At 46.0% G+C, this 19,069-nt stretch overlaps 1 protein-coding gene across 1 annotated transcript in view; it reads right to left on the bottom strand.

The window, feature by feature from the left end:
- UBE2O (ubiquitin conjugating enzyme E2 O) overlaps positions 1 to 1,983 on the bottom strand; it is a 111,866-nt gene extending 109,883 nt beyond the window's left edge. Inside the window, exon 1 of the mRNA XM_019501610.1 lies at positions 1,921 to 1,983. Within this exon, the coding sequence (XP_019357155.1) occupies positions 1,921 to 1,983 (63 nt within the window). The remainder of the gene's footprint in view (positions 1 to 1,920) is intronic.
- Positions 1,984 to 19,069: the final 17,086 nt, after the last annotated feature.

The raw sequence follows: 19,069 nt of genomic DNA, 5'->3' as shown, positions 1-19,069 counted from the left end.
ACCGCGGGCAGCCAGCCGTAGCCCCGCCCACCGCCGGGAGCCGGATGTTAGCCAGCGCCTTCGGGAGACCCGTCACTGCCTGGCGGCGAGGACCCGCCCACCGCGGGCAGCCCGGGAGTGACGTCGCCCTGCCTGCGGTAGCTCCGCCCACCGCCAGAAGCCGGATGTTGGCCCGCCTTTTCGGCAGACCCGTCCCTGCGAGGGGATTTGGACAGGGCGATGGGTTCAGTCAGTGGCAGAGGAGTTCTGCCCGCCCTGCTCATGGTTTCATAGATGTTAGGGGCTGGAAGGGACCTTACAGATCATCAGGTCCAGCCCCCCTGCACGTGGGTAGGAAAGACAGCAAGGTGGGCATCAAGACACTTCGTGCCCATTGTATCTTGTCCTCCCCTGGGGGGCTTGGTGAATAGATGCTCCCCCAGGCCCTGATGTGCACCCCTCATAGACTGATAGTCCCCTCTGTGTCTGGGGACACGGCTCCCCCTGCTCCCGGGAAGGAGCCATCATGCCGGAGGGCTTCTTGTGCAGGATTTTTGCTTCCCGGCTTGACAAGGCTTGAGACTTTATTTTGCAGAGGAAAAGCATCGCCCCCTGGTTGTTGAAGGAGCCACCCTGTGCCAGGCCCTTCCCCAGGGCAGGGGTGGCCATCTCTGTATCGCCTTGGAGTCGTGGGGCTCACATATTGCTGCCGCATCTGGACCTAGCCGGCACTGGACGAAAAGGGAAATTGTGAATAAAACAGATGTTTTTCCTCTGCAAAATAAAGTCTCAAGACCTGGGGGGAGCAAACATCCCGCATTCGGTGCTGGCAAGCAAAGCTGAGCATGTGTGTGCTTGTGCCCTCCTCCCCTGCGTCCTCCCAGCCCTACTGAGCAGCATGCCCTTTCTGCCCTTACCCCAGCTGCTGGTCCAGCTCTGTGCTGGGGGTCCCTGGTCATGCTTCATCAGGCCTTGCCGGACTTCCTGGTGCCCCTGCTGATGCCCAGCCTAACGGCAGCAGACAACGGCTCCACGACCTTCTTCCCTGTCTGATCTTCCCCCACCCATAGCCCCACGTGCACAGCCCATGTCCCCATCTGCTCTGCCAGCCGAGCCCCTTTGCCAGCTGGCATCTGATGCCTAAGGTGCACATTGCCCTGGAGACTGGTCTGCTGCACTAGGACCCCCAACTCCAGCTCTCTGTGAGCTTGTGGTCCTACTGCTCTAGGGTCAGCATGGCTGACTCTAGGTCTCTAGGGGGAGGTTAAGGCAGTTCTAATCCTCAAAGCCCTACATGGCTGAGGAGTCCGGATCTGCCTGCTAAATGGTCTATGGCTGTCCACAATCCCAGATGCACTCGAGCTGAATCCTCCTTGATATAGCTGAGGGGGAGTGCTCAGCAGCCTGATATCCATAAAGTGAAAAATTTACTGTTCACCTTGGTACGAAGAGGCCTAAGTCAGCTGAGCTGGATTGTCATGGCTCCTCTGTTTCCTTCTGGGAAGGGAGGAAGAGGCTCTGCAAATGCTGGTTTTCATGAGCTGGGAGGGATATGGAGTAGATTCAACTTTCACTTTAGGGGCAACACCATTTCTGTTGTGGGGAGAAGAGAAGGCAACGAGGAAGTTTCATTGGTGTGTAACTAGATGAAACATGTTTCAAGCCACCTTTCTCATCCTCACCCTGCTCTGAAGATGGTCTCAGAGACCCAGAGACTGTAAGTGAGCCCCAAGGAGTAGGAGAAGCAGAGGTATCTAGGGGTCGGACACCAGACCAGCTGCAAAACAGAGAATACCACTAGGTCTCACTCCTGAGGCAGTGCCTAATCTGCCAGACCCATGTGTCCTAAGGGGAGTGTTTCCACGGGCTGCAAAGAAGATCAAAGATACAAATAATTTCAAGCCACTCCATGGCCTAGGCCCAGAGCACCTAATATAGTACCTCAAACTCCACGATGAAGATGATGGTTGACAATGTCCCTCTTGGAATTTGGGTAAAACGCATGTTTACAAGAGACAGAATTTTCTTAGGGGCTGATCCTAGTGTGTCAAATAAAATCCCTTGGAAAAGGTCACAAACATTACTACCTGCTTCTCACTACGTTGCAAATCAAAGCCCATTACTTGACCTCTTTCCCATTTGAGTGAGTGGTTGTTAGTCCCAAGGTTTCTCCCTAAGGAAAAGAAAACCAGCAATGCAATCAAGTGCCAGCAGAAATACTCCCTCGTATTTCCAGGTCCCCTTGAGTCTGGGGGACAAGACCCACCCACAGTCCAAAGAGCAGCTGTGTGTTTCCCAACTTTATGCCAACAAGTTGTGTTGACAACAAGTGCAACTGTGCGTGTAAGTGTGTTTTAAAGGATTCATGTTGTGCTCCCAGTCAGACTAGGGTAAATATGGAGTGACGTGATTGACTTCCCCAGCAATCCTCTGGAGTTACAACCATGTGCAGTGTCAAATCAGTGAAAAGGATATAGCAAGCCAAGGCATTACATTTCTGTTGTTCTCAGCTGCCAGAATGGGCCATTGGGGATCTCTAGGTAGAAGTTAGATCAATTCTAGGGCTGTTCTAGCATATGCCTGGTGATAAAATGATCCCCCGTTGTCTCAAAATTAGGAAATCGCAAAGGTGATACAAAGCCATCATTTCTTCCTCCTTTTTAGGTTTGGCAAAGCTAGAACCAAATATCAGGAGCCTAATCTCTAAGTATAAGGGAAAGGATACAGCTTTTTAACACTGTTATTTTGCCTCTAAGAGCATCTCTCAACATGAATCATGGCTTCTTTTGTGATTTCACACCTGGAAACAGACCAGGGGGGTGGAAGGATTCATTGTCTTTTGGGGTAGAAAAGGATAGTATCAATCAAGAAAGAAATGTTAAGTCTCTTATATATGTCAGGTTGAGATAAAACATTCATGAATAGGGGTGAGGAGTGCTTTTAATACTATGAAGCCATTATCTGCATACCACAGAGGCCAGTGATGTGTAACAGCCACTAATTAGTTGCTCACAAGGGGAGAGGAACAGCGGGCATAAACTCAGTGATAAAACATTCTCTGTCCCAACTTGAAGTTGATGGTGCTTCACGTGTGATACTCCACTGTGGTGGTGCTAGGGAAAGGGCTGAAGTGGAGGGGATTACTAATTTGTCTACATAGCCTGCTCACCTTCTCAGCATAGCCACTTCACCTTCAAGGCAATGGCAGGGTGGTTGGGCATTGATCCTGAGTCCTTTGAAACCAGGCTGATGTCACTGGAAACAGAACTAAGTCTTTAGGAATGAAACGAATCCGCTGGGCTGGGTAATTTGGACTAGAACAAGTGGTTACGTTCTTTCCATCATTGACAGAAAAGGATTTTATGTGGCAGCATTCTGGCAGTCCCCCGGCTTTTTCCATCTTCCCTCTGCAGCCTGTACCAACACTGCTTTTAAAAATAATTTATTCCTGGGCATAAATCATGAGTTTATTTGGAACCACCTGTTATTCAGAGTAATTCCCCTCTTTAGAACACCATTTGGACTTCAGGTTGTCCATAGCTGTATGATGCAAATGGGGAGATCAAACTGTTCACCAGAAATGCAACATGGGCATTTTAATGGAACCCAGTCAGGAGTATTTGCTTGTCAGGTACAGAGCAGGTGAGAGCTGTTTTCTTCCCTGTACTCCTGACTGTGGCTCTGAGGTACTCCCATATGGAAGCAAACTTCTCATGCTGGTAATGAGATCACCTTTGCTTTTGCACTCAGTAGCACCGCATCTGAGCTGCTTCTCCAGACTGGCATACTGCTGCTGGCTTTCTGTCCCGTGGAAGGACACAAGATAGGAGGAGGGAGCAGCTTCTATTAGGTAGACCATGGTAGTAAGAATTAGGAATTTTGGGTTCAGTTCTCAAATCCACCCATGACTTGCCAAGGGAGCTCAGGTGAAAAAAGAAGTAGCGGCTGATTTTAATTGCATCACATTCTAGATGGCTCAAATTATACCAAAAATTCAGACTATCTGTGAAGCCCTGGATCTCCCAGTTTCCTCAGCTACAGTAGTGAATACTCAGCAGTTCTGAAAAGTGAAGCGTGTAAACCTGTGCACCCAAAATAGACACACCTTTAAATCAGCGGTTATTTTTGGAAATGCTGGCCTTCATCTCTTGGTGGATCAGTAGCCCATCCCTAGTAAACCACATCCCTGATACAAAGCAGTGGTTGCAAGACTTGATTTACTAATGTGTGTCCTCCTGGTCTATGGATAGATGGTGTTGTCCCTGACCCCTGTGCAGGGACGATACGTGAACTCAAGAACAGCTTTGTTTTCTTGGTGCTCGGATACTGCAGTGGCGGCTGAAGTAGAAATGCAGATAGCCACAGCTGTGCATAGATTCTTCACAAGGAGGAAAATGGGTTCAATTCTCTACATGTGTAAACTGGCCCAGGTTCAATTTGCTTTAGCAGAACATTGAACTCAAAGTTTATGCATTATTACTTTGTACGTTGGCTGCCCAAATCTAATTAATGTCTACATATAATGCCCAAAACTCCCTCAGTAAAACTGTTCATGATAACCAATTGTGTTACTGCCAGGCATGTATTTCACAGAGGAAAGTAACAACTAGGTCTGATGTAACTGGGACCCTGGGATTAGTAGGTGTCCTCCTCACCCAAAGCTTTATAAGAGGCAGTGAAAAGCCAATTTTATGCTTGCAGTAATTTTGTGGCCTGCAGCTTCTCTTGCTTTTCCAAATGACTTTTATCAAGTCCCCTTTCCATCAGAAGTACTCTGATGCCATCTTGTGACTCTTTCTTATATGTACAAGGATAACCGAAAGCAGTGGTTCTCAACTGGGCCAGTACCCAGTTGGGGTGTAGTGGTGCAGTCACACCATCCTTTGATTCCTGCTCTACCCACCATTTTAAAACAAGCACCTTGCAGTTGAAGCAGCCTTTCTATTCAGGCAGCAGTGAGGGAGTCACTTGGCTTCATGACTAGTTGTAACCTGCTTGATTCTTTCTAAACTCTTTATCCCACAGGTGTTAATGTCCCTCTCTCTTCTGTGAATGGTCTTGATGCTCCACTAATCGAGCAGTTCTTTCTTCTGCAATTCTGCTATTTAGCTGCTCTGCTTAATGTAACTCATATTTCACAGCCCCGCAGGGTGTTTTTAACTGTAGCTAAAAACATCAACTCAGATGTGGAAGCATTAACTCAGGTGAATATCAGTTCAGGTGTGGGAGTAACTTTCAGTGAAGCACTGGATGCATGGTCAAGATACTCAAGAAGGCTTGATTTTGTTTAATGAATCTGAAAGAGATGTGCATTTAATTCTAATGACAACAAAAAGACTAAAGAAAAAGCATCTTTTGATTATTTTTGTTGTGTTTTTTCATACATAATCTAGACTATAGCAAATTAATGCACAGTTCAATAAAATTATATTTGTTTTTGCTTTGATCTTAAACTGAATAATACAGCCCTAGGCCCCTTACATATTAATACAGTTTCTAGTTTATTTTTACCCACAGAAAAATGTGTAGTGTTGTGATGCACTTGCACTCCCTTTTCAAAATCCTAGATCTGCATGTTCTCACCCTTTTCAGATGCAAGGGCCCCCAAGTCATCAAGGCACCCCTCAGAAAATGTCAGCTCTTAGCTTTAACTAATTTTTTGAATATGGAAAAATAATCAAGCTATTCTTCTGTTGCAAAGACCTCAAAAAGCAACAACAGGTCAGGATGTTGTTGATGCTATGGATTCCTGCTTGAAATCTCTGGGTTTATCTTTTGAATCATGTGTCGGCATTTACATACCTAAGTACCTAACCTTAAGGTATAGAGAAGGCCAACTAAAATGATCAGGGGCTTGGAGCAGTTACCATACCAAGAAAGACTTAAAAGTCTAGGACTCTTCAGTTTGGAAAGAGAAGGCTGAGGGTGGGATATGACAGAGGTCCATAAAATCATGAAGGGTATTGACCAAATGAACATGGAACTGTTGTTCATCAAGCCCCAGAATACTAAAACTAGGGGGCACCCACTGAAATTACTAGGTGACAAGTTTAAATTCAACTTTAAACCTGTCAAAGGTAAGAAAAAGTACCTTTTTTTAGACAACGTGCTGTTAACTCATGGAATTTATTGCCACAGGAGGTGGAAGAAGCAGATTGCATAGCCAGGTTCAAAAAGGCACTGAATACATTCATGGGTGATAGATCTGTTAATGGCTATTGAACAGAATGGTTGCCGATGTTTACTTTGGCATTGCTAACCCAATAAATGGTGGATGCCAGTGAATAGGGGATAGATCACTCTAGAGATAACTGCCTGGGTTAATACTCCCCCTGTATAGCATCCACCTCTGTCAGAGTCAGGATACTGGGCTAGATGGACCGTTCATTGGTCTGACCTAGTATGGCATTAAGTTGCATCCCAGCTGAGTCATGGATAGGAGCTATTTATTCTTTCTGACACCCACTAAAGGTGGACTCTTTCAGCATTTTTCCTTAAAAATACACAGCTGTGGTCTTAGTCCAAATTCCACCTTATTGGGTAAAGAAAATCCTTCCCTGATCAGCTTATTAGCTACTGTAAGCTCCTTTTGCTGCCTCTCAAAGGCACAGATGTTTCTATACCATACATGTTTTTGCTGCCCATTGATATTCAGTGGGTCTCGAGTGCCAGGACAACCCTTCTCACTCACACCCAACACCCTCAATGTGGGTTAGTTTATGTGGGTCAATTATAGGTTTAGTTTAGGGCCTGATTTTGCTACTATGGAAGCCATAAGCCCAACTTGCCTTGATTTCTTTGGAGCAGAAACGAGCTCATGAATGCTAAGATCTTTGAAGCAAGGATGCCGTTGCACTTGATGCTGTAAAGCAGCTCCATGGACATGGAGCATTTCTCAGTGTTCAGCCTGAGTAGAGGGCAGGTCACAGAGATCTTCTAGGGCAGAGAGGAAAAGACCCTTTCAATGCAAGCCATAGAGTGAGAGCTGAACTTTATTCTAATGGCTAGAGGAATCTTCATAGCCCTTGCACTCTACCTTCTAGGGCAGGGGAAGAACTAAACTGTCTATAGACAGGCCCATGGCATCCCATCCTCAAGGGTCACTGAACTGCTACTCTACACCCCATAGAACTGTTCTGCACAGACATTGCTCTGCTTTCTGGGAGCTTCCACTCAGCAGAGGATAGAAAGCTGAGCAGGAAAGCTTGGGAACCCACCATGTTGGTGGAAGAGTAGGAAGCACTCAGACCTGACTATACAACAGGTAAATATCTCCAGTGCTCCATCAGTAGCAGCAGGCTTACAGTCATCATCACTAGCTCACATGCACTGACTTAGCAAGAGCTGGAAACTCCTGTTCAGATCAGTAGCTGAGTAGTATCAAATACACAGAACTACAATGTGTGCATGAAAACCAGCAGCAGTCTTGACACCCTCAGGAGCCACAAGCAATCAACGCTAATTAGAGAGTCCAAACAATGTCTGTACTACTAAGTGATGTGTAGAACGCATTCCAGGTCAATATGAGGGAAAAAACCTACAGACAGTTAATTAACATTGCTAAAGAGAGGTGGCACTTACCTTGCATCATTTGTGATTGCAGGAGAGACATGCCTGATGCGTGCAGAAAAACACACTTGAGTAACACTTTTTTTTTGTGCAAAAGTGATAAGTGGAAGAGCTACTTTTGGCTCAAGAGCTGTGGTTCAAGTGTAAGTGCAGTAGCAACAGGCTCAGTGTGCTCCAGAGCTGAATGGACAATGGAGATGACCTCCTTTCTTATGGGTGATCCTGGCAAGACATTGCTGAAGCACTGAATCGAGCTTGGGTAGGACAGCCCCAGGCCTTTCTTTTACTGCTCTGGGACAGACTGGCACTGGCAGTCCCCATCCTGAGACCTCTGCCCAGCCCCATTTGCTGACTACATTCATCTTCAGAGCCGTTTCTCCCCCTCTGCAAGTTAATTCAAACACAGCAAAGGACACAGATACAAATATGAGCACAGCCCTATTTTATTTTCTCTTCGTGAAGAGGTTATTAACCCCTGAAAATAGGGTTCTTAGAGATATTATAGATATTGCTTGAAGAAGGGTGTTTGTGCCGGAAAGCTTGCAAAGAACAATTCTTCCAACTATTTAGTTGGTCTAATAAAAGATATCACATCTACCCAAAGAACCTTGTCTGCCTATATCCTCAGACCAACACGGCTACAACTAACAACTCTATGGATATTCATTCACTGATTGTCATCCTACCACTGAATTCAGCTCCCTGTAGATGGCACTCCTTACCAACCCACGGGTCCCCTCACCGAGGCCTAATGTATCATTCAGCACCCAAAATGCAGAGTGCATGGACACTGATCTCCACCACTACTTGCAGGCAAGCCCCTCCCATTATGTATGATAAGAGATGATCCAGTAATAACTGGAGACAATTCTGGATCCCTAAGTCCAAACCTGGAGCTGAACTGTTCTGAAGTTTTGGGTCCTTGGATTCAGCTCTGCTTCCCTCTTTCTCCAAGGGATCCTCTCTAGCCTGGGGTGAACCCCATCATCTGTGATTAGTGGGAGAGATGCTTGGTGAACTGTGGCCTAAATGAACTCTGCTGGGCTGGGAGAAGAAAATAAATTAAGCTATTCACTTAGTGTCTGAGCTCTGGGGAGAGGATGATGGAGATGCTGCCTCCGGGTCAGTGGGACCCTGGTGAAAGTTCTGCTTGAGACAGTGGTTTGTATGGAAACTGAGTCTTGCTTGGTCAAACATAACTGAATGAAGCTCTCCTCCTGTCTCTGATTTTGACTCCATTCCTCTTGAATTATGACCACTGTTGTGCCACTCAGCAGGAACAGGATGTACAGGACCTCTAGTGCCACAGTTTGACTGGCCATTGGTGAGGATATGGCTCTGTCTCTGTTCCCCCCATGAGGCAGGAGACAATCCTGCAGACCCAGAGTTCTCCAGCACAGTGCAGCAAAGCCTTTGAGTACAGGACAAATGTCCAGAGGAGACTGAAGTGCAAGAGGGGATGCGGCTGATACACTGGACAACGGGGAAATGCAGGGGAGGGATTCCCATGCTAGACGAAATTAGGAAGAACATGTTTTTCAGAGGCCCTAGTCCATGGCCAGAGACATGAGATGGGAAATGGGGATGACAGCCCTATCTGAACTCCTCTCCTGGCTGATCCTTCAGCCATGGCCTTTCCCGTGAGGTATGGGGTGAATATACCACCCTCTTTTCTCTGCAAGGAGGACTAATCCTTCTAGAATTAGCCAATGAAGTCTGACTTTGCACACCCAATATATACTTTTTTCCCTCAATGCTCCAACTTGTGCTGGGGGGGGAAGCAGTGAAGTGGAGGGGCAGCATCTTCAATTGCTAAGCAGCAATCCTGGAGAAACTGAAATGCATCAAATCATCTCCAAGAAAGAGATAGTGCTGTGAAACAACTGCAATAAGGAGCACTCCAGCATCCCCCTGCTGCGTTCCGGAGCACTGATTATTAAAAATGTGGAGGAGAGCGAGGAAAAATAATCATCAAGGCAAATTATCCACAGGCATCAAGCAGCAGAGCATCATTGACATCGATGCTGCTCTGCCAGTTTATGGGGGGGGGTATTTGGCCAAGTGAGCTTGATTAGGTGCTAAATTCAAATTACAGGAGATGGAAGGTGGGTTGTTCTGGTTCATTCCAAGCATACAAAAAAGTAGGCTGTGAAGACACCCTGGCCAATGAAACGTGAGGCAGAAGCATGACATCATCCAAATCTGCCTCCCGAGGGGACCCTGCCCTAGGAGGATGAGATGCTGTTACACTGCAAAATGCTAAAAGCTGCTTAATTCCCCCTGGGTGTCATCATTTTCATGCACTGCAGTAGGGAAAGGCAGAAAGCGGCACAGGGCCTAACTGCAGAATGGGCCTCCCCCTGCGTCTGGGGGCTGAGTGCGGGTGGCAGTTAATTCCAAAGTAATTGCAATGAAAAAGCAATGTCATTCCCTCCTCCTCCCCTGCTGCCACCAAATCGAAACAAACAGCATTGGCTCAGAGGTTATGGGCATTAAGGGCTCGTTTCAGAGAGATGGAGAAATGACAGCTCTGGGTTCTCTGAAGATGTCTCTGGAGTTGCTAAATATGTAAATCTCAGTATATTACCAATGCTCACATTTTAATGGAGTTGATGACCCCTCTGCAGCTGCTAGACAGTCATGGGGGGTGGGGAGGGAAGGATTGTTTTTGTACACACCCTGGTCCCATGCAAAACCATGTCTATGCCAGGCAAAGCAGCAAAGATATAAGTGCAGGGCAAGGGGTGCCTTGTTCTGATTTGTGTTCACCTGGGCAGGTTTGTGCTTTGCAGTGTCTTTTCTACTGATCAGCTGTTGATTGGGGGATATTTTGGTTTGGATTCCATGGAAAATACTTAAAAAGAAGAAGGGGAAAAGCTTGTAATCTTGGAGGTTGCTTTGACGGAGGCTTGGAAGTCGGAAGTCCGTGTTTCATCACTGATTTCAGAACAGCATCGGCCCACGATTCTGTTCTGGCTCCTTTGTCAAACCCTTCCCTTATGCTCTCTTGTGTCTGAAACACTATACTCTGAAAGGGCCTATTCCTGCTGCCTTGACCCGTGCAGCAAAGTCAGTCTAGACCAGTGGTCTCCAAACTTTTTAAGTAGGAGATCACTGTTAGCATTTAAAAGCAACCCAAGATCTACCGTGGGCCTAACCGGCACCAAATGAAAAGGGAAATCGTGAATAAAACGGATACAGAAAGCAATCAGGGCTGGATAGGCATGCGTGTCCCCATCTGCTCTGCCAGACCAGCCCCTTTGCCAGCTGGCATCTGATGCCTCAGGTATACATTGCCCTGGAGACTGGTCTGCTGCACTAGGACCCCCTACTCCAGCTCTCTGTGAGCTTGTGATCCTACTGCTCTAGGGTCAGCATGGCTGACTCTGTGGGTCCAGGGAGAGGTTAAGGCATTAGTTTTAATCTTTAAAGCCCTGCACGGCCGGGGAGTCTGGATCTGCCTGCTAAATGGTCTATGGCTGTCCACAATCCCAGATGCACTTGAGCTGAATCCTCCTTGATATAACAGAGGGAGCGCTCAGCAGCCTGATGTCTGTAAGCTGAGAAATTTACTGTTCACCTTGGTACAAAGAGGCCTAAGTCCTTTGGTATTTAAAAGCAATCCAAGATCTACTGCGTGCCACCGCCCAGCAGGTAAGCTTGTGGGGAGGGAAAGGGGGGAGAGGGGGCAGATTGAGGCAGAGGAAGACAAAATTATTTGGGGGTGTGCCTCCCCAGCAGGTAAGTCCCACCCAGCCAGGGCCCCACTCAACTTATCCCTGCTCCTGCCTCTGTGGCACTATTCCTCACTGCGGGGACCTCTATCTAGCCCCCACCCCTTTCCTCCCCCATGGACTGACCTGGGCTGGGGCTCGCGTGTGCATGCACGCGGGCGTTCAGCTCCCCACCCCAGCCTCGGATTGACTCCAAGAGGCTCCGAGATCTACGGGTGGATCGAGATCCACTGGTTGATGATCACTGAGCTAGACTATTCAGGAGAGAGAGAGACAGGCGGGGTTTGCCATTTAATCTGCAAGCTCCTCCAAAGGGCAGAAAATCGAGTCTGCCTGTAATTTCACAAGTTGTGCTTCTGTGCAACCGATTGACCTCACTGGAGTACATCTATATTAGCATCAGTGTCAGTCAGTGACGTCCACACTTGGATGCCACTGAGTTTTTACAACACCTTGGGAACAATTGTTGTTGCTGCTCTGCACACAGTAACTTTTTAGCAACTAACCCCCTACACCTACCTGCATACAATTACCAGATATTTCTCTTTACCATCAAGCCAGGAGCATGGTCACAGGTCTGTGTCTTCCTACTGCACCCAGTGCTGTTGTGCTGGTGGCTATATCCCAGTACAGCCAGACTGGCTGTAAGAGTGTTATCTTCTCATCTACCTGAAAATAGAATCAGGCTTTCTCTCTCTGTTTAGGCAGTGGCATTAGGGGGCTATGAGGTGTTAGATAAGCTATTCCATAATGTGCTCACTGGGATTCAGAGCAGCCGACTGGGGTGAAAAGCTCTGGAGAACACTTTTATCAACCATGTGGGATCCATGCAGCCTCAGTTTATGAAGCAAGGCACTGAAAGCAAGTGGAATTGAATCCCCCATTCTTTCACAGCCAAGCGCAGCTCAGTTGGGGCTTCCTGCAAAGCACACGGAAGTCAATGGGAAGCCTCCCTTGGATTTCAAATGGCCCGCAGTGTCTCATATACTGATCTTTCATCTGCGTCCTAGATGTGCACATTGTTATCTGTTCCATCTACCTGTTTGCTGGGAGCCTGCATCATGCACAAGCATGTAGTAATTAGCTAAAATGCTTTATTCCTCTGAAGACGATTGATGCCAGGAAAGACAAGCCTGCTCTCGGCTCCTTTTGCTGGCCTATCACCTTAAAGCCTCGCTCTCTCTTTCTGCCTCATCAGGGTTTATAAACTTCTTAGAACTTCATCACATGCTCCATAAACAACGAATATATAAGGAGGGCTTCTAACCCCACAACTGAACGAAAGCAGGAGGCAGATCAAAATTCACTATTGTCTGTTTTCTCCTCCCTTCTCCAGCAGGGAGATCCAGTCTCATCAACCAGAGGAGCAAACTTTCAAGGGCTGTAAGGGAAATCCTATTTCATGTGCATGCTCACATAAGTGCCGGCTTCTCTCCTGTATCTGCTCCAGTGCTGATTTTCCAGGGAAGAGAGCAGAGTTTACCGAGACCATCATAACTCTCCACACAGCGTGCAATTGGACACGGTGCATTGTCTCGTCGAAGGAACTCTATAAAAGTAGAATTGGCCTGTATTGCGATTGACCCTAATACAGATGATGACGATGTGGATACTCCCTCATCTTTTATCCCAAGCTTGTTAAATCTGTGCGTGACAAATCTTTGAAACCCAAAAGCTTTTAGAATTGGGATGAGTCACAGCTTTACTGCAAAGGATTTTCAGGTGTAATATTATAGTTTATGATGCAAACAAACCCTCAAGAGTCCTGAACATTTAAACCCCAATCCAACAGACATTAGGAGTAAAACAAAGACACCACGAGTTCATGTTGCCTTACGTATTATGGGACTGTGCATCAGTATTCACTATCTGAATTTTTAGATCATTATTAGTATTGAATATGTTTCCTGTGAGTTTGTGCATGGCTTTATTTGAACAGCAGCTTTGTCTAAAACAGACAATATAGGTTTCTCTGTCTAGCTGTGACAGTGAATCATTTTGTAAACTAAGACAAATGTTTTTGCTTCTACATGCCACAGTTTCCCCATGTATGAAATGAGCTAATGATACTTACTTATCTCTATAAAACAATACATCATCCTTGGGTGATGGATTTTAGTGGTGTGCCAGTTCTCCAGTAGTTAAGGCTGATACTATACCAGTGCAACCTGGTCTATTTTTATTGTGTGTGTCATCCCATCTGTAGGTGATTTTTTTATAAACAGGGGATCTGCAAAGGGAATCAGGAAGAAAATGATTATTTCCATAAAAATGACGCATTTCAGTTGTAAAACTGGTGACACATGGTCAGGATATACCTACTGAATGCAGACTGGAAAAGGAAAACAAACTGGGCAGCCTGTTCTTGGTATTACTGACTTCTACCCAAGTCTGTAGCAGACTGAAGTTTTGGGTGAGATTTCCAAAGCTGCCTCGGGGACTGGCATACCAGACTCCCATTCATTACTAACAGGAACTGAGTGCCTAAATTCCTTAGGCAGTTTTGAAAAAATCCTACCCTATGTAGATACGTGTCTTCATCTCATATAGGGCAGCATCATTACTTCAGTATTGGTTTCTAAATGGTCCTGTGTACAGACTGGCTTTTAAGAGTTATATGATAAAGAAAGGGACTGACCAAAGAATGGCAAACCAATTCATCACAATGCAAATCATTTCTCTATGAATTAATGCATGTCCCCTGTGGCTGGCCCATTACAACATGAATGAATGACTGGGATGTATTCTGATCCCCTTACTTCTCTTGTTGCCCCTTGTTATACAAATAATTAGGGATGCTGTGGTAGTGGCTGAGTGGTTAAGGACTCAGAGATGTGAGCTTGAGCCTCATTTTGGACTCATGCCAGAAAGCCGTGTCTAGTCTAGCTATAAATGGGCACCTGGCCATTTGGGTTGGGGACTCGAAGGTGGCTGACTACAGTGCTAGCCACCTCACTGCCTGGTATACCATCAGCTCCAGAAAGTGGACTGCCTTAGTTACACTAGCTCAGACAGTGGGGTAGTGGAGCACTAAGCTCAGACAGGTCTTTGACCTTCCTTACAAATAAATCACACGGACACGGCTCACAGAATAAAGTGCTGCCCAGATGAGTAGGGATACGTGAGCCTAGCCTTCACGTATTTACTTAAACATATGTGTAGGGCAGGATCTGGAGGTTTGCCGAGAACCTGGTACAGGAGCTCAGCAAGCCACCGATAGATAGTTGGCTGTGTAAAGAAACTGCATTAGTTGCTGGGATTTATCTGAATGGTGCAGGTATCAAATGGTGCAATGGGGTTTATCCAACTGCTGCGTGAGGCTAATCCAGTTAGCAGCATGTCGTTCCATTAGGCTCAATAGTAAGTCTCACAAATACTACTAGAAACAGCCGCACTGAACTCCCCTTGGGATTTGGCCTTTGCTATATAATCACTCTCAGCCTGTGCCCAAGGGAACATGAAATAACCATCTCTAGAGTGAGTTAATATGTACATTTTGCTTATTCCAAGTTACTTCCTGTGATGTAGAGTAGAAGTGGTAAATACTTCCAGCTACACACAGGAAATGACTCTTGTTGATGTAGCTGATGAGGGAGATCCTAGATCAGTAATTCTCAACCAGGGTGCCTTGAGATCTTTTCAAGGGTGCCACAGGTTGCCATGCAATGTTAGCACTGTTAATGGGCAAATGCGACTCACAAGATAAAGCTGGAGATTTCAAATAGAAATCCAGAGTGTTAAAAACATTTGGTCATGTTGTGGTCTGAGGTCTTTGCCAAACAATAATTACTCTGTTATTTTTCCATTGCCAAAACAGAAGTGGAAAACTAAAAACTAGCATTTTCTGAGGGGTGCCTTGCATCTGAGAAGGTTGAGAAACATCATCTTAGATTAACACACGGTTCACCTATCAGACACATCCTGGAATACAATGTAATTTTTTTAAAGAATTTAAAAATAATGTGATGGCCCTAGCTCAAGCAGGCCCCATTAAAAAAAAAATGTAGGTCTTTAAAGACTCCTGTGTATTTACAGCTAGAAGCAAGCACAAAATGATGGTGACTACCAGAAAAAGGGCAGTTGTGCATTCACATTTTTTGCAACTAAATATCTAAATCAGGGGGTTTCAACCTTTTTGAGTCGGTGAACCCCCAGCAGCCAGACGCAGAGCAAGGCGGGGGTGCTCTAGGGGGGGTGGACACAGGGTGGCGGTCAGCACGGGATCGTGCATGGCAGCACTTCATCCCTGCCCACCCATGTATACCCCCTAGGGCCTTCTCAAATACCCCTGGGGGTACGCGTACCCCCAGTTGACAACACCTGATCTAAACTATAGGCTTGAAGGATGAAATTTTCACTTCGCTGATGTCTACAGGGACAGGATTTCAACCCTTGTCTCAAGCTGTTTATTAGTGGACTGCAGACATCCATGCTGTAATTGCTTTTCACGCCAGAGACCATGGGGTCTAGAATAGTCAGCCTTCTAATCAGGCCTCTCCCATCTGATGTTTTCTCCAGTTCTCTTTTTACTCTTCAAAGTCTAGTGCAAGATCACGCTCATCATGCAAATACATGTGTGCAATATTACATCTCTGCTTCCAGAGCTCAGAGACTACAACATTTTGGAGAAACTGTCCCATGCCCCTAAATTCACACACAACAAATAAAGCAATTCACTATAAATAAAAAAAGGAGCAATACTTTGTTAATGGTGAGAGCTGGGCCCGAGACAGGTCCATTTTCTTGGACATTGTTTACTGGCACAACTGCATGAGTTTATCTCCTCACTTCAAAGGAGCATGAAATGTCAATCTAATTTTTTTTAATGGATAATCCATAAGAGAGAGGGGAAATAAATTAATGGAATCAATTAAAACATTTTAATTTTGACCTTTTCATATTTGGCCTTTCCCCCCCTACTATAAATTAGGTAGATCTTGTAAACAAACTGTCATTCCAAGAGGGGAAAACCCTGTTCTGAAAATGTCAAAATTTGATGTTTGAACAATCTGGTCACTCCTCCGCTCAGCTCCTGCCCTCATATGCACCTTTTTTCCAAATCAAAATCAGTGTTGAAGAAGGCCCTTTACTGAAAAACCTTTTAAGCTTTGAAGAGCCAGCTTTCCCCCTCACAGAAACCATTTCCAAGCAGAACGGTCTCAACTCCCCATGGTCCTGTTTCTACACCACTCCCTCAGTGCAAGCAATGCGTGTTTTTTTCTTTTTTCTGCAAATCCTATTAACCTGTTCCAAGCCTATTGTTAGAAGCTGAGCCCAGCACCTGCCCATCAGTAATCTTGAGTAACCTGATCTCACACTGATCACTCAGGTTGCAATGATCACTGCCTGTATTTAACTGGCAAACAATTGTATGATGCACTTCTGTTCATGACAGTCAGCTTTTAGGAACAATTACCCATTACCTCCAGCTGTGGGAAGTGCATTTCCGGTGAATTTAATGGATAGTTGTACAAAAATATTATGCACTTCTATCTAGTTTTACTCATTTGGTGCTCACTCTCTTTGGTGCACACACCAGAAGTTTGGGGCAAGTTCAAGGTGCGGGGTTTAATCCATGTCTGAGGTGTTCAGATCTACAGATCTAGTTTGGCTGTGAAGGATCGACCCTGTCTTGTGAGGTCAGGTACAACAGGCTATGACCAGCTAATATGGGAACTAAAGGCCTCTGTTCATTAGGCTCAATAAAGGATTGAGTATTCATCCACCACAATCAAGGCTTGTCTATGCTCTTAGGGGAGACACCATAAACCCACAAAAAGGTTAAGGGCCAGTGATAAAATTCAGCTTGGTATCTGCAGCCAGCTTCCAGGTTCTTCAAAGCTTGGGGGGATTTGCATTGGGTCCTCTTCTCTGCAAGAAAGATAAACTGTCACCATGTTATGTCTTCAGGCCCATTCTATACCTCCGCTGCCATTCCCAGCTAGACCAGGTTACAAAGGTCCTGATCCTTGGAGCACATAAGTAATAAGCCACACGCACATTTGCAAGATCACATACTTTGACTAAACAATTGCCCTTAGCACCTACGTTGGCCATAGAAAGGCCTGATCTGAAGTCTATGTTCAATGGCTTCTAGATCAGGCCAAGTGTGTGTAGGTAATTCAAGAGGATATAGGAAGAAACACTCTGCTCAACACAGGCTTCCCTTCAGAGTAGCTGCTCCACCAAGAACCCTACATCCCAGGAACTGTGGAATCGCTGTGCAAGGACGCTGAAATCTGCTGTAGACTCAGCTGGGCAGACTTTGCAGCTTGGGCCTGTTTCTACACCACCCCACATGGTTTTGTCACTTGCCACAGTAGGTGGAGGGAGTGGAGGGCTCACTGCCCAGCCTGATTGCTGCTGGAGGTGGGAGCTAAGTGTCTCATGACCTGTGGAAACTACAACTCAGAGAGATGCACCCCGTGTGATTTTTCCCCTTCTCTGTGACTATAGGATCCAGTCATTTTCTAGCTCTTTGGCAAACCTGCTGGGAATCAGCAGCTGAGCAGAGGGGAAAAGATACTAAAAGAACCTAAAAGTGGTCACTAAAAGCTGCTGCCAGTTATGTCCTGAAAGTCTTTGATCCAGCTTGAAGCTGCTTCCAAGGCCAAAGCCTGCACTGGATGAAATAAAGACATTGGCCAACAGGAGTTTAGGGCTTTATCTGAAGACTGTTAATCAAAGGTAGTTTTTCTATCATTTTGGATGGGTTTTGGATCAGACTCATAGGCAGGGTCTCCAGAGCTTTGTTTTCAGTCAATCATATTGTAGAAGATGGGAGGTCAGGGTTTGAAGAAAGAGCCACTCAAGAGCATGAGTCTGTGCTCTTCTTGCTCATGGTAGAGCAGCATCTCCCTCCCTAGGCAGTCCCACTACTTGGGAAGCCAAGGGACCATAGCTGAATCTACTCCTTAACAGTGACTTTTTCAACTTATGTTCAGATCTTGCCCTCTCAAAGCAGAGGGATGCACTGCTGTGAGGTCCTGTCATCCCTTCACAACTGGACCACCCCCAAAGTCATAGTGAACTCATTCTAACTGTAAACAGCTTGCTCTGCTACTCTTGAAAGACCTCAGTCACCTGGATAACTTTTACTCTTTTACCAAAGCAGCCCTGCAATACCATCCTGAGAATTCATGAGGCCTGGGGCAGCCTCCACTCGCCTCTAGCTGGAATAGCTTTCTGCAGCTTCCTTTCTTCCAGACCCATGAAAGGTCAATTTGACTCTCAGACTAAGAAACAGTGGCCAAGTCCAGAGAATAAGGGTTAAGTCACATAAGGGATCCATTAGTGCATAGGTGTCTAGCGTTCCAATAAAACAGCCATATCCAACTACTACAACTTGGCTTACCTACAATCTAGGATTTTATACTGCCTTAGCGCCCACTCACAAGCCACATCATTATAAACCACTTGTTCCCTCATGCAGATATGTCCTAAGTGCATAACTAAGTATAAGCTGGTGTCAGCCACCTGCTGAGGGAGCCAAGAAAGTCAAAATCTGCTTATCCTCATCCCTGACTTCAGTATAGATTTCCTCATGTGTAGATGACAAAGGACTCAGTAAATCTTTCCCCTCCCACTCAAATGCATGACTTCTCCCCCAGGATAAAGGACTGTTTTGTAAAGCTGAGCAAACCTTGAATGGCTCTGAGAGCATCTGGGAAATCTCAGCTAGATTTTTCTCCTCTTGCTAAGCCTCGGTGCATCTCACTGGCAGACCCATGTATCATTCTCCCCGTAGTCACAGCCAGGAAATAGCAGCTGCAAGCAAATTCCTATAT

The sequence above is a fragment of the Gavialis gangeticus genome, unplaced genomic scaffold, assembly GCF_001723915.1.
Source record: "Gavialis gangeticus isolate Ggan-Ray unplaced genomic scaffold, GavGan_comp1, whole genome shotgun sequence".
Lineage (NCBI taxonomy): Eukaryota > Metazoa > Chordata > Crocodylia > Gavialidae > Gavialis > Gavialis gangeticus.
This window is presented reverse-complemented; position numbering and strand designations above follow the sequence as displayed.